Source organism: Stomoxys calcitrans, chromosome 2 (genome assembly GCF_963082655.1).
Source record: "Stomoxys calcitrans chromosome 2, idStoCalc2.1, whole genome shotgun sequence".
Lineage (NCBI taxonomy): Eukaryota > Metazoa > Arthropoda > Insecta > Diptera > Muscidae > Stomoxys > Stomoxys calcitrans.
The window spans coordinates 163,657,718-163,668,259 of NC_081553.1; the positions used below are offsets into that span (position 1 = coordinate 163,657,718).

The 10,542-nt window shown below is 36.6% G+C and overlaps 2 protein-coding genes across 3 annotated transcripts; both read right to left on the bottom strand.

Annotated features, from left to right (window-relative positions):
- Positions 1-306: 306 nt before the first annotated feature.
- On the bottom strand, positions 307-1,527 carry LOC106086859 (uncharacterized). The gene has a single exon (XM_013251673.2). The coding sequence runs from the start codon at positions 1,416-1,418 to the stop codon at positions 390-392; it is 1,029 nt and encodes a 342-aa protein (XP_013107127.2). The 5' UTR covers positions 1,419-1,527; the 3' UTR covers positions 307-389.
- Positions 1,528-4,147: 2,620 nt separating this feature from the next.
- LOC106086863 (sialic acid synthase) lies at positions 4,148-10,020 on the bottom strand. Of its 2 annotated transcripts, none has more exons than XM_013251677.2 (3): positions 9,852-10,020; positions 5,279-5,494; positions 4,148-5,213 (listed from the first exon to the last, which is right to left on the bottom strand). In XM_013251677.2, the coding sequence occupies exons 1-3, from the start codon at positions 10,008-10,010 to the stop codon at positions 4,419-4,421; spliced, it is 1,170 nt and encodes a 389-aa protein (XP_013107131.2). In that variant the 5' UTR covers positions 10,011-10,020; the 3' UTR covers positions 4,148-4,418. The 2 variants fall into 2 exon arrangements, with proteins under 2 accessions (XP_013107131.2, XP_059219193.1); XM_059363210.1 differs by lacking the exon at positions 9,852-10,020 and adding an exon at positions 7,670-7,691.
- Between the last annotated feature and the right edge of the window lie 522 nt (positions 10,021-10,542).

The window sequence follows — 10,542 nt, forward strand, 5'->3', positions numbered from 1 at the left end:
GTTCCGATACATACGTCGCTTAACATTATCGACTTAATGCTACTTCATTCCTTACGCTTTTTCGGTTTTGATAAAAACGCGTTTGAGTCCTACAAAATGTATTGAAATAGTCGATTGAGAACACATGCATTCCTCAAAATCTCAAAAAAAAGCTGAGGAGATACATATATTTTTCTTGAATCTTCTTAAAGTACGTCGTACGTACGTTACTTAGCTATGTATAGACCAAATATTAAAGATTTACCTTTACCTAGGTTCAAACGAGAACACATTATAATCCTTTGAAATGCAAAAATAAAGACACTCTTTTGCTTCAATTATAAGTTTAATTCATGCAATGCAGTTCATATAAATATGTTGGTATCTTACGTATTTAACTATTTTTATGTTTAATTAACTGCACATGGATCGTGTTTCGGATTAAAATGTGCGCATGAAACTTTTGATCCGTTATGTTCCTGTGGTATTTCTATACGGAAAACTATTCCTTGAGGCATACAAACACAGATCTTGTACTGCACGTTTCCGGTTCGTAATCCCAGCTGTGTGTTGACTATGGGAATTTTGCTCATATCAAGAAATATGCCAGTGGAACCTCCCTCGAGGTATGTAGCACCTTGCGTTGAATTTATTAAAATATTAAGTTCAGCTTTTACGTGCACATCGGCTGAATCTGCGACAATGCCCTCTGATCCTCGTACAGATATACGATTGTCTAGCGAAGATATGTCAAGATATTTGTCCCCGGGACTGACAATGCGACTGGCACTATTGGCTTTGGATATAAGAACATTTGCTCCATTAGGAATGGTGTAGTGGGGTCGATGGGTGGTAAAAATCGTTTCGCCAGTTGTCGGATCTTTTAATTCGAAATTGTTAACGCCTCGAAATTGAATACCGTTATTATCCACAATCAAACGATTTGCGCTATGACTGTTTCGATGATGCAAGCGAACATACACCGGAGCATTTTCTCCTTCAATTTTGAACGGATCATCGACAAAGCCTTCAAACTGACCTATATTTTTGGAGAATATTCTGTCCAAATCAGTTTCACCATAAAACTTTACAATGTCGTCTGGGATCAATTCCATTCCATATATACCTTTACCCAAGTGCAGCACTCCAATGATAGATAGTGTTAACAATAAATTGCCAATCGTCAATACAAGTAAAATTATGACGATTGACCAAAATGCAAATGTATTCCGACCCTGTACGACGGCTTTTCTCTTCGTATCATATTGGGGTACATCATAATAACATCCATCCATTTTATTTTGTAATCGTCTTTCACATTGTTCCTGTCCTTGATCTAGTGGAAAATGTCCAATGGGCAGCGTTACATGTTCGGAATTCACCTCGTCTGAATAAGATGGTGAAGGACCTCTGATAAACGAGTTTTCGAACGGCTTCATATTCCGTCTTTAGTTTCTTTCAACGCACAAGAAAAATATTTCAAAATCGTTAGGCTTTTGCACAAAATTGTTCATTTGTGTACATAGATATAAATGTATATGCATCAAATTTTGTGTCATGCGCAAAACATCTACATACCTACCTCCTAATATACATCGACATTGGAAATAGTCTTGTTGGAGTCGACATAAACACAATGCTGTCGACATTGCCACGCCAAAACTATGAAAACAATAAATAAGATTTTTTCATTTTTTGAATACTTACCCAGCGAACCAAATGTTGAGGTCAGATAAATCTGAAGTCTTCCGACAAGATCTTACCGAGTTCGTTCCGAATTCTGAGGGAATTTCTGTTCCGACAGTTCTGATGGAATTCTTTTTTTTTTTTGTTTGCTTTTTTACCGGTTGAAATTTTTCCCGATAATTCGGAAGGATTTTTGAACGATGTCTGAATGTTATTATCTTTTTTTATGCTTGCATTTTTGGTTATTTTTATTGAAGACCACCACCACCACTCAGAGGTTAGCATGTTCACCTATAAGGCTGAGTGACTGGGCTCGAATCCATAAGAAAAAGTTTTCAGTCGTGGTTATCCCATCCTATTTCTGACGACATTTGTGAGGAATTATGCAATGCAAAAACTTTGCCCAAGAGGGCTCTGCGCGCCGATCGGAATCGGCTATAAAAAGGAGATCCTATATGGAATGTTCAAAAGCAAATTTGCAATTTGAACCGTCGGAAAACATTCGAATTCTTTAAGAATTCTTTCAGAATTCGGTTGAAATTCGATAAGACAATTCTATCAAAATTCTAAAAAATATTATTCCATAATCCGGTCAGAAATTGATAGGTTAGGTAAGTGTGGCAGTCCTTTACATACTCACTTAGACAATTTTAGGTCCACTGTGATACCACAGTAGCGACAGACCAAGGCTTCGACCGGAAATCGAACCCACGACCCCTGCACTGGTAATTCAAGCACGCTACCGGGGCGCCCTCCCTCCAGAAATTGGTAAGACAAGACGGAAAACATACCCGTATTCATTAAGACTCAGACATCAGTATTCGGCCTAAGGTCTTAATGAAAACTCTTCTTCCGAATTTCCCGTAATTTTCGTTTAGAATTCTGTAAGCATTCTATTAGAAACATCAGAATTCCCTACGACATTTCGTTCCGAAGTTTTGTCAACTACTCCATATATTTTTCGTTAAGAATTCGGATGAAATTTCTGACTTTCGTACATAATTCTGACCGAATTCTTAACGTTGGGATCACTGGGTAGTTAAAATATCAAACAAAACCTACATATGTACAACTGTGTTCCTTCGGGATCGAAGCGTAGTCGACGCTGTTTTTAATTTTATTTGACTCCGTACTAAAAGCAGCTAATTCTGAGGCACCCTATGGCATAAACGACTTCCTTGGAGACATCGACTACACGGATTGTTTTGAGCACATTAAGGCCAAATAGGAACGATTGAATGAAAATGATGTCACCATGTCATTGAAGACATTGACAACTTTTTCTATCTTGGCAGCAAAATAACAAAGGACGCAGGATCGCAAGCAGACATACACGTACGTATCAACAAGGCTAGAAGCGTATTTCTTAAACTCAGCAAAGTTTTGAGATGCAGTGACATCCCTCAAAATACAAAAGTCAGAATCTTCAACAGTAGTTGGAAATCTATTTTGTTATACGGCCGTACAACTTGAGACTATCCGCAAAATCCAAATTTTGTTTAAAACGATATAAAATTCAATTTCAAATAAGGAATTGCAAATAAGAACAACCACTTCCCCCGTCGATGTAGAAACTCGGAAGAGAAAATGGACTTGGTTGTTGTGCGCTCTAAAATTTATAAAGTGCACAACAAGCCGATTATTGGCTTAGGTGTATGTCCATAGTGGCATGTGGCGGATAAATATCAGCTGCTATCTACTGTAACTTTAATTGAATAATTAGTGCTACACAATTTAGAGAATTGATTAATAATTCATCCTACCTAAAAAATCTATTAAAATAAATTATTTTTATAAAAAAATAAAAGTTTGTTTTTTTAGAGGAGTACACTCCTATTAGATTGAACAAAAACCGACGGACTCTATTAGTTGTCAGAGCCTAAATTAAAGTCAAACAACAAACAGCATTGAAGTAGAGTTGATTGGTACACAGTTCCTGATAAATTAATATACTATACATGCACAATTATCTTAAGGGATTCTGCAATGATACGGCGACATGTTGCTGTTACTTTATATAAAAATAGACCACTTTTGCGGAATGTTTTCGAATTATCTTCTCCACCAATTTTATTCTATGTTTAACAGTTGTTCGGGCGAAAAATCGAACTCAGTTATGGGCTTAAGCTGACGAATTCGCCAGATTTCTAAATAAAACAGACTAATTATTTGTAAATGCATGACCATGGCGAAAGTGTGCGTACGAGCTGAGAATATGTGAGAAAGAAGATAACAACAAAGAGAATGCAAACAAAAATCTGACATCTTAATACCGTCATAGCTTAATAGCTGTTCGTGTGAGACCACATTTTTAAATCCGCCTTGATGCATGACATCGATAACTGCCAAGCTCAACTTTGCACTGGAATTCTTTCCAGTACAAGGAGGTGCACAAAACAAAAAGGAGATTGTATGGATGAGTTAATCTGTTTAATTTTTTTAATTGTCTCCACCACTAAGAAATAAATTATTTGACAACGAATGAATAATACTAAGAAAATTTAATGATTTTTCCTTTGTTGTGTAGCGTTAAATAAGCATAAAACATTGTTTTTAAATTGTTGCAACACACTCATGCATGTTGTTGTTGTTGTTGTATCAGTGTGTTGTACTCTGAGGCATGTTTTTATTCGTTGCCGTCTGCCAACGACTGAAGCAATTATCTTATATGTATATCAATAATTTTCGTTTACAACATACATATAATTAAAAATTAAGGGTAGAAAATGCTGCACGATATTTAAGGGTAAGTTTTATTTGCGTACATATTCCCAAAGTAGGGGGTAATCTGCGTCGATGTATTGTAATAGTTGTAATCCGACGACTTCGTCAATGTATTCTGCCCAAATTCCATTTGGTTCGCTGACCTTCACTTTTAAATCGTCTCTACAAATCACGTGGCCTGGATTAAGAGCCTTCTTTGTTACCAACGACTTTCCCAGTTTTTTTCTGCAGTTTATTTCACAATCTTCTATAATTTTGCCGTTATTACAAATTTGCAAAGCTTTTATAACATCCCGAGTATTGCCAAGTAAGGAAAATACTTCTGAAGATGTTAGTGGTCGATCGATTATGGAACTACTCATCAGATTTTTTAAGTCAAGCACCATTTGCTTCATATCTCTGGGTTCTAAAGAGCATTTATGATCTGAACCCTTGAGACTATTATCCAATGTGAAATGTCTCTCTACAACCCTTGCACCAATGAGAACAGCAGCCTGGGTTATTTGTATCCCAACCTCATGACCCGAATATCCTATTACCAAGTGTGGAAAAATCTGCCTTAGCCATGATATTTTATTCAATTGGCAATCTTCCGGCTTAGTTGGATAAGAAGAGACACAATGCATGATTCCATAATTTGACTTTTTAGCGTCCGACATTATGCGTTTGATACGTTCAATAGTAGTAGCTGTTTGCATTCCTGTTGATATAATAATTGGTCTTTGCAGTTTAGCTGCTTTCTCCAACAAGGGAAAATTATTTGCGTCCCCCGAACCTATTTTTATAAACGGCACGTTCAATAAATCTAATTGATATAAAGAAACCTGGTACAAATTATTACAAATATAAATTTTGTATTTATATGAGAAGTATTGATGTATTTTCTTACTTCATCCATTGCTGATGCTGTAAAATCAATTCCAATAGAGCGGCTGTACTCTTTGAGTTCTAAATATTGCTCGAAAGAAAATTCTAGAAAGGCCTTGTGCTCGCCATAGCTTTTGCCCCAAGAGTTGAAGTCATTGTATGTTCGTCGTAGAGCGGACTTGGTAAATTTTTCTTCAAGGCAAGATTTTTGGAATTTTACGCAATTGCAACCAGCATCCTAAAAATAAATGTTTCAAAACGTTAACACATATTATTTTATTAATTTATTCTAACTCATTTCCCAAAATTTCTGGCCTTATTATACTTGTAATTAATTTTAATAAAATACTGGCATCCCGGTGTTCCCCTTTGCTGCCCTCGTTGTTGATACCCTTCTTAGTGTAGGACTTCCGAAATCGTAGGTAGTCACTCAGTTTGTAAGATTATGAAGTTTTGTAATAAATGCGTATAAAAAAGTACCAAGAAGAATATTGACAAGGTACCAATTTATTCCAATTTTGAGAGCTTTAGCTCATTTCGTAAGGAAATTACTATTTTGTGTTTTAGTACCCAAATGTTCAATTTTGAAAAAAAAAATCTTCTTGTCGCCCAAAATTCATAGTCAAGGTTTAGATGTATCCCAATTTCGAGAGCTCGAGACCACTCTGTAATTGTAAATGTTTAATCTCAAAGTTCCATTTTGTATGTTTTAGTACCTAAATGCACGATGTAATCTTCTGGTCACGAATAAAATAAAACTTCTGGTTGTCCAATGTACCAATGTGCTAACACAACTAGTAGTGATAAAGTTTGTCAAATTTAATTTCAATTTTAGCAGTCCCCGTTTGATGTAGGCTAAGATAAGCTATTGGTACCAAAATGTACAAATTTTGAATGGATCATTTAGTCACCCACAACATATTTCCTTCTTGTACCAACTTTCAGACCTCACACTCCATCTGTCATAAAGTACCAAAATGTACAAGTTGTAAATAGATTATTTTTCACCCATCATATTTTTCCTAGGTGTACCCAAGATATATTCATTTACAGGTAGTGGCAGTTGCCCAACAAAAAAATATTGAGTGCACTATCCGTCAAAATCAGTGATTAGTGCAACTCTGATTTTGTGTATGTTACTAGTTCTCGCAATTTTTTCGTTGTTTGTGTGTCATGGTTCTTAACCATAATGCACACACACACCATGCATTTAGCTATCCATCAATTATTTCTTGGTTGTACCGTACATCCCAAATTTCAGACCTCTAGCTCCATCTGCACAGAAAGTATGAAATGGTACCGATATTTCTACCAATATGTACGAATTGTGAAAAGGTCATAGTCACCCATCATATTTTTCTTAGTTGTGCCTGCATGTCAATTTTCAGATCTCTAGCTCCATCTGTAAATAAAGTACCAAATGGTAGCAATTTGGTTTTTTGAATAGATTATTTAGTTTCCCATCATATTTCCTAGTTGTACCTCCATGTCAAGTTTCAGACCTCTAGATCCATCTAAAATAAAGGTAAAGGGTGATTTTTTTGAGGTTAGGATTTTCATGCATTAGTATTTGACAGATCACGTGGGATTTCAGACATGGTGTCAAAGAGAAAGATGCTCAGTATGCTTTGACATTTCATCATGAATAGACTTACTAACGAGCAACGCTTGCAAATCATTGAATTTTATTACCAAAATCAGTGTTCGGTTCGAAATGTGTTCATTCACCGTAACGTTGCCTCCAACAGCATCTTTGAAAAAATACGGTCCAATGATTCCACCAGCGTACAAACCACACCAAACAGTGCATTTTTCGGGATGCATGGGCAGTTCTTGAACGGCTTCTGGTTGCTCTTCACTCCAAATGCGGCAATTTTGCTTATTTACGTAGCCATTCAACCAGAAATGAGCCTCATCGCTGAACAAAATTTGTCGATAAAAAAGCGGATTTTCTGCCAACTTTTCTAGGGCCCATTCACTTACTCGTTAGTAAGTCTATTCATGATGAAATGTCAAAGCATACTGAGCATCTTTCTCTTTGACACCATGTCTGAAATCCCACGTGATCTGTCAAATACTAATGCATGAAAATCCTAACCTCAAAAAAATCACCCTTTATTTAATGGTGTCAGTTTTCTCTTGTTGCCAGTACCATTTTTTTATTTTCACCCTCATTTTTTTGTACGAGATATCTTTTAAGTCAAATTTCAAAATTCTACCTCGATCCATCCGTCGTGTACAAAGTTCACCAATTTCGAACATTTTTGGTACCTTTTTGTAGTACCTAAATGGAAAATTTTCGAAAAATTCTTATAGTCACCCAATTTCAATTTCACCCTGTACCAAAATTCAGAGCTCTAGTTCAATTTACAATGAAAGTACCAAATAGTACCAATTGTGGGACTAAACGTACCATTTCTCCCACTTCCGGTAGATTCTAGCTTTAGCCGTTTCTGTTCAGCAATCAGTCAGTCACGCAACTCTCAATCCCATGGCAGCCGGTTGTACGTACCGGATTGACCCGATGGAGTTATCCATCGGCAAGGGCTGCCGCCTCAGTGTACAACACACTGCTACAACAACAACAACAACGCAACTCTGAAGATAAAAAACTTATATTTTTATGTTCCTTATTATATATATATACGTACACGTCGTTTTTTTGTTTTTTTTTTTTGCATTATTTTAACAGACCACTAATAGAAGAAGAGTGTTAAGTGATAGTGAGTGTTTAGAGGCCACCGTAGCGCAGAGGTTAGCATGTCCGCCTATGACGCTGAACGCCTGGGTTCGAATCCTGGCGAGACCATCAGAAAAAATGTTCATCAAGCGCGTCTTGACAACATTCATGCAGACACGGTAGCAGCAACGGCAAATAGATACCAGGTGAGTGTTATCAATCCCATGGCAGCCGGTTATACGTACTGGATTGACCCGATGGAGTTCTTCATCGGCAAGGGATGCCGCCTCAGTGTATACACACAGCTACAACAACAACAAGGCGAGTGTTATCCTTGGATACGGCCGCCAGACTGCACCTAATGAAATTGACCCCCCGCCAAACCAAGCTTATGGTTCTAATAAAGCCACAGTGTACAGCAAAGGTCTTTGCCCCTGTTCCCCTTACACATATTTACTTGCTGCAATTTTTGAATCAATCGAAAATGATCATGAGATTCAAAATATGAGAGAAGTTCGGACCAGCTGGACGTAATTAGATTGAAACAAATTCATGTAGAAGTGGCATGGGAAATGGTTGCACATGCCCTTTCATTGCTGTGGGGCAAACAGAATTGTCGCAAGTAAAATCACTTAGAATAAATAAGTTGCTATTAAATATACTTATATATTTTGAGTTTCCGAATTTCTCATAAACGTACCATTTCTCCCACTTCCGGGAGATTCTAGCTTTAGCCGTTTCTGTTAGTCAGCAATCAGTCAGTCACGCAACTCTAAAGATAAAAAACTTATATTTTTATGTTCCTTATTATATATATATACGTACACATGTCGTTTTTTTGGTTTTTTTTTTTTTGCATTATTTTAACAGACCACTAATAGAAGAAGAGTGTTTAGTGATAGTGAGTGTTTAGAGGCCACCGTAGCGCAGAGGTTAGCATGTCCGCCTATGACGCTGAACGCCTGGGTTCGAATCCTGGCGAGACCATCAGAAAAAAATTTTCACCGGTGGTTTTCCCCTCCTAATGCTGGCGACATTTGTGAGGTACTATGACATGTAAAACTTCTCTATAAAGAGGTGTCGCATTGCGGCTCGCCGTTCGGACTCGGCTATAAAAAGGAGGCCCCTTATCATTGAGCATAAACTTGAATCGGACTGCACTCATTGATATGTAAGAAGTTTGCCCCTGTTCCTTAGTGGAATGTTCATGGGCAAAATTTGCAATTTGCAATTTGTGATTAGTGATATGATAAAAATATTCAAGTAAAGAACACGAAACGGTGTAATGCGCATTTTGGCAGACAATTTGCCCCTGTTCCCCTTACACATATTTACTTGCTGCAATTTTTGAATCAATCGAAAATGATCATGAGATTCAAAATATGAGAGAAGTTCGGACCAGCTGGACGTAATTAGATTGAAACAAATTCATGTAGAAGTGGCATGGGAAATGGTTGCACATGCCCTTTCATTGCTGTGGGGCAAACAGAATTGTCGCAAGTAAAATCACTTAGAATAAATAAGTTGCTATTAAATATACTTATAAATTTTGAGTTTCCGAATTTCTCATAAACAAAACAGTTAAATAGATTGTCGAACGCAAGTAGAATCGAATCTAGAGATTGTAACTTACAAGTGGAGTCCAAATCGAAATTTCGCCCTCTAATTGAAAAATACATTGGAATTTTGCAATAGTTTTTTTTTATAAAAATCTAGAATGCCTATACGGTCATTATTAAAAAATATCACCGTGTTTGCCAAATAATAGTTGACGAAATTCCTATTTTGCATATAAATACGTAGTAGGTTACAGGTTACCATCTTGCGACTAATACGATTGTTTAAATCTCGTTATGTATTTATTTTTTAAAGTAGAGTTTCGACATATACTGCCAATAAATAAGTTTTCATTTACCCGTGCCTCCTTGATCATAAGTTTGGCTACTTCCAAACTACCCTGATGATTTTGACCGATTTCTGCTATGATATAAACATCTCTTCCATTGCGTTGGATTAAAGTTCTACCAAGTTGTAACGAAGCCATTTTTAAATATTGTGACCGGAATGCCCGCATTAATTGATGAATTTCGAGCAACACCTATCTATTAATTAGATGTATTCGAATACTCGAATATTCAATAATTGCTTCATATTGTGAATTGCCCAGGGCACACAAATTTTCTTCTGCAGTGTCAAGGTGGATTAAAAATGGTGGTCTCACGCAAACGGCTGTTAACAACCGGCCAGGTTTGACGGTATTAACATGTCATATTTTTGTTTGTATTCTCTTTGTTTATCTTCTTTCTACCATATTCTCTGCTCATGTACGCACACGTATACACGTGAAAACACAAAGTTAAAATTATTTTTACGTTTTCATAGAATATCTGATTCTTGTTTTGGTTAAACACAAAAACAAAGACAATTTGTCAACATGTTTTCATATGAAAACGAAAATATTTTTTTCATTTTGTTTATTCATAGAAAGATAATTGAGCCCCCGGATGCGAAATGGCTGGTACCAAGGCAGCTTTAAAAAGCTGACGGGAACAGCTGTTAACAGCCAGCCAGGTTTGACGGTATTAAGATGTCATATTTCTCTTTGT

Excerpts from the sequence above, each read along its gene's own strand:
- LOC106086863 (XM_013251677.2), bottom strand. The coding sequence starts at position 10,010 with ATGCGGGCATTCCGGTCACAATATTTAAAAATGGCTTCGTTACAACTT. Across the intron at positions 5,495-9,851 it reads TTATGATCAAGGAGGCACGG|GATGCTGGTTGCAATTGCGT; the intron begins GTAAATGAAAAC and ends ATTTATTTTTAG. Across the intron at positions 5,214-5,278 it reads CAGCATCAGCAATGGATGAA|GTTTCTTTATATCAATTAGA; the intron begins GTAAGAAAATAC and ends AATTTGTACCAG.
- LOC106086859 (XM_013251673.2), bottom strand. The coding sequence starts at position 1,418 with ATGAAGCCGTTCGAAAACTCGTTTATCAGAGGTCCTTCACCATCTTAT.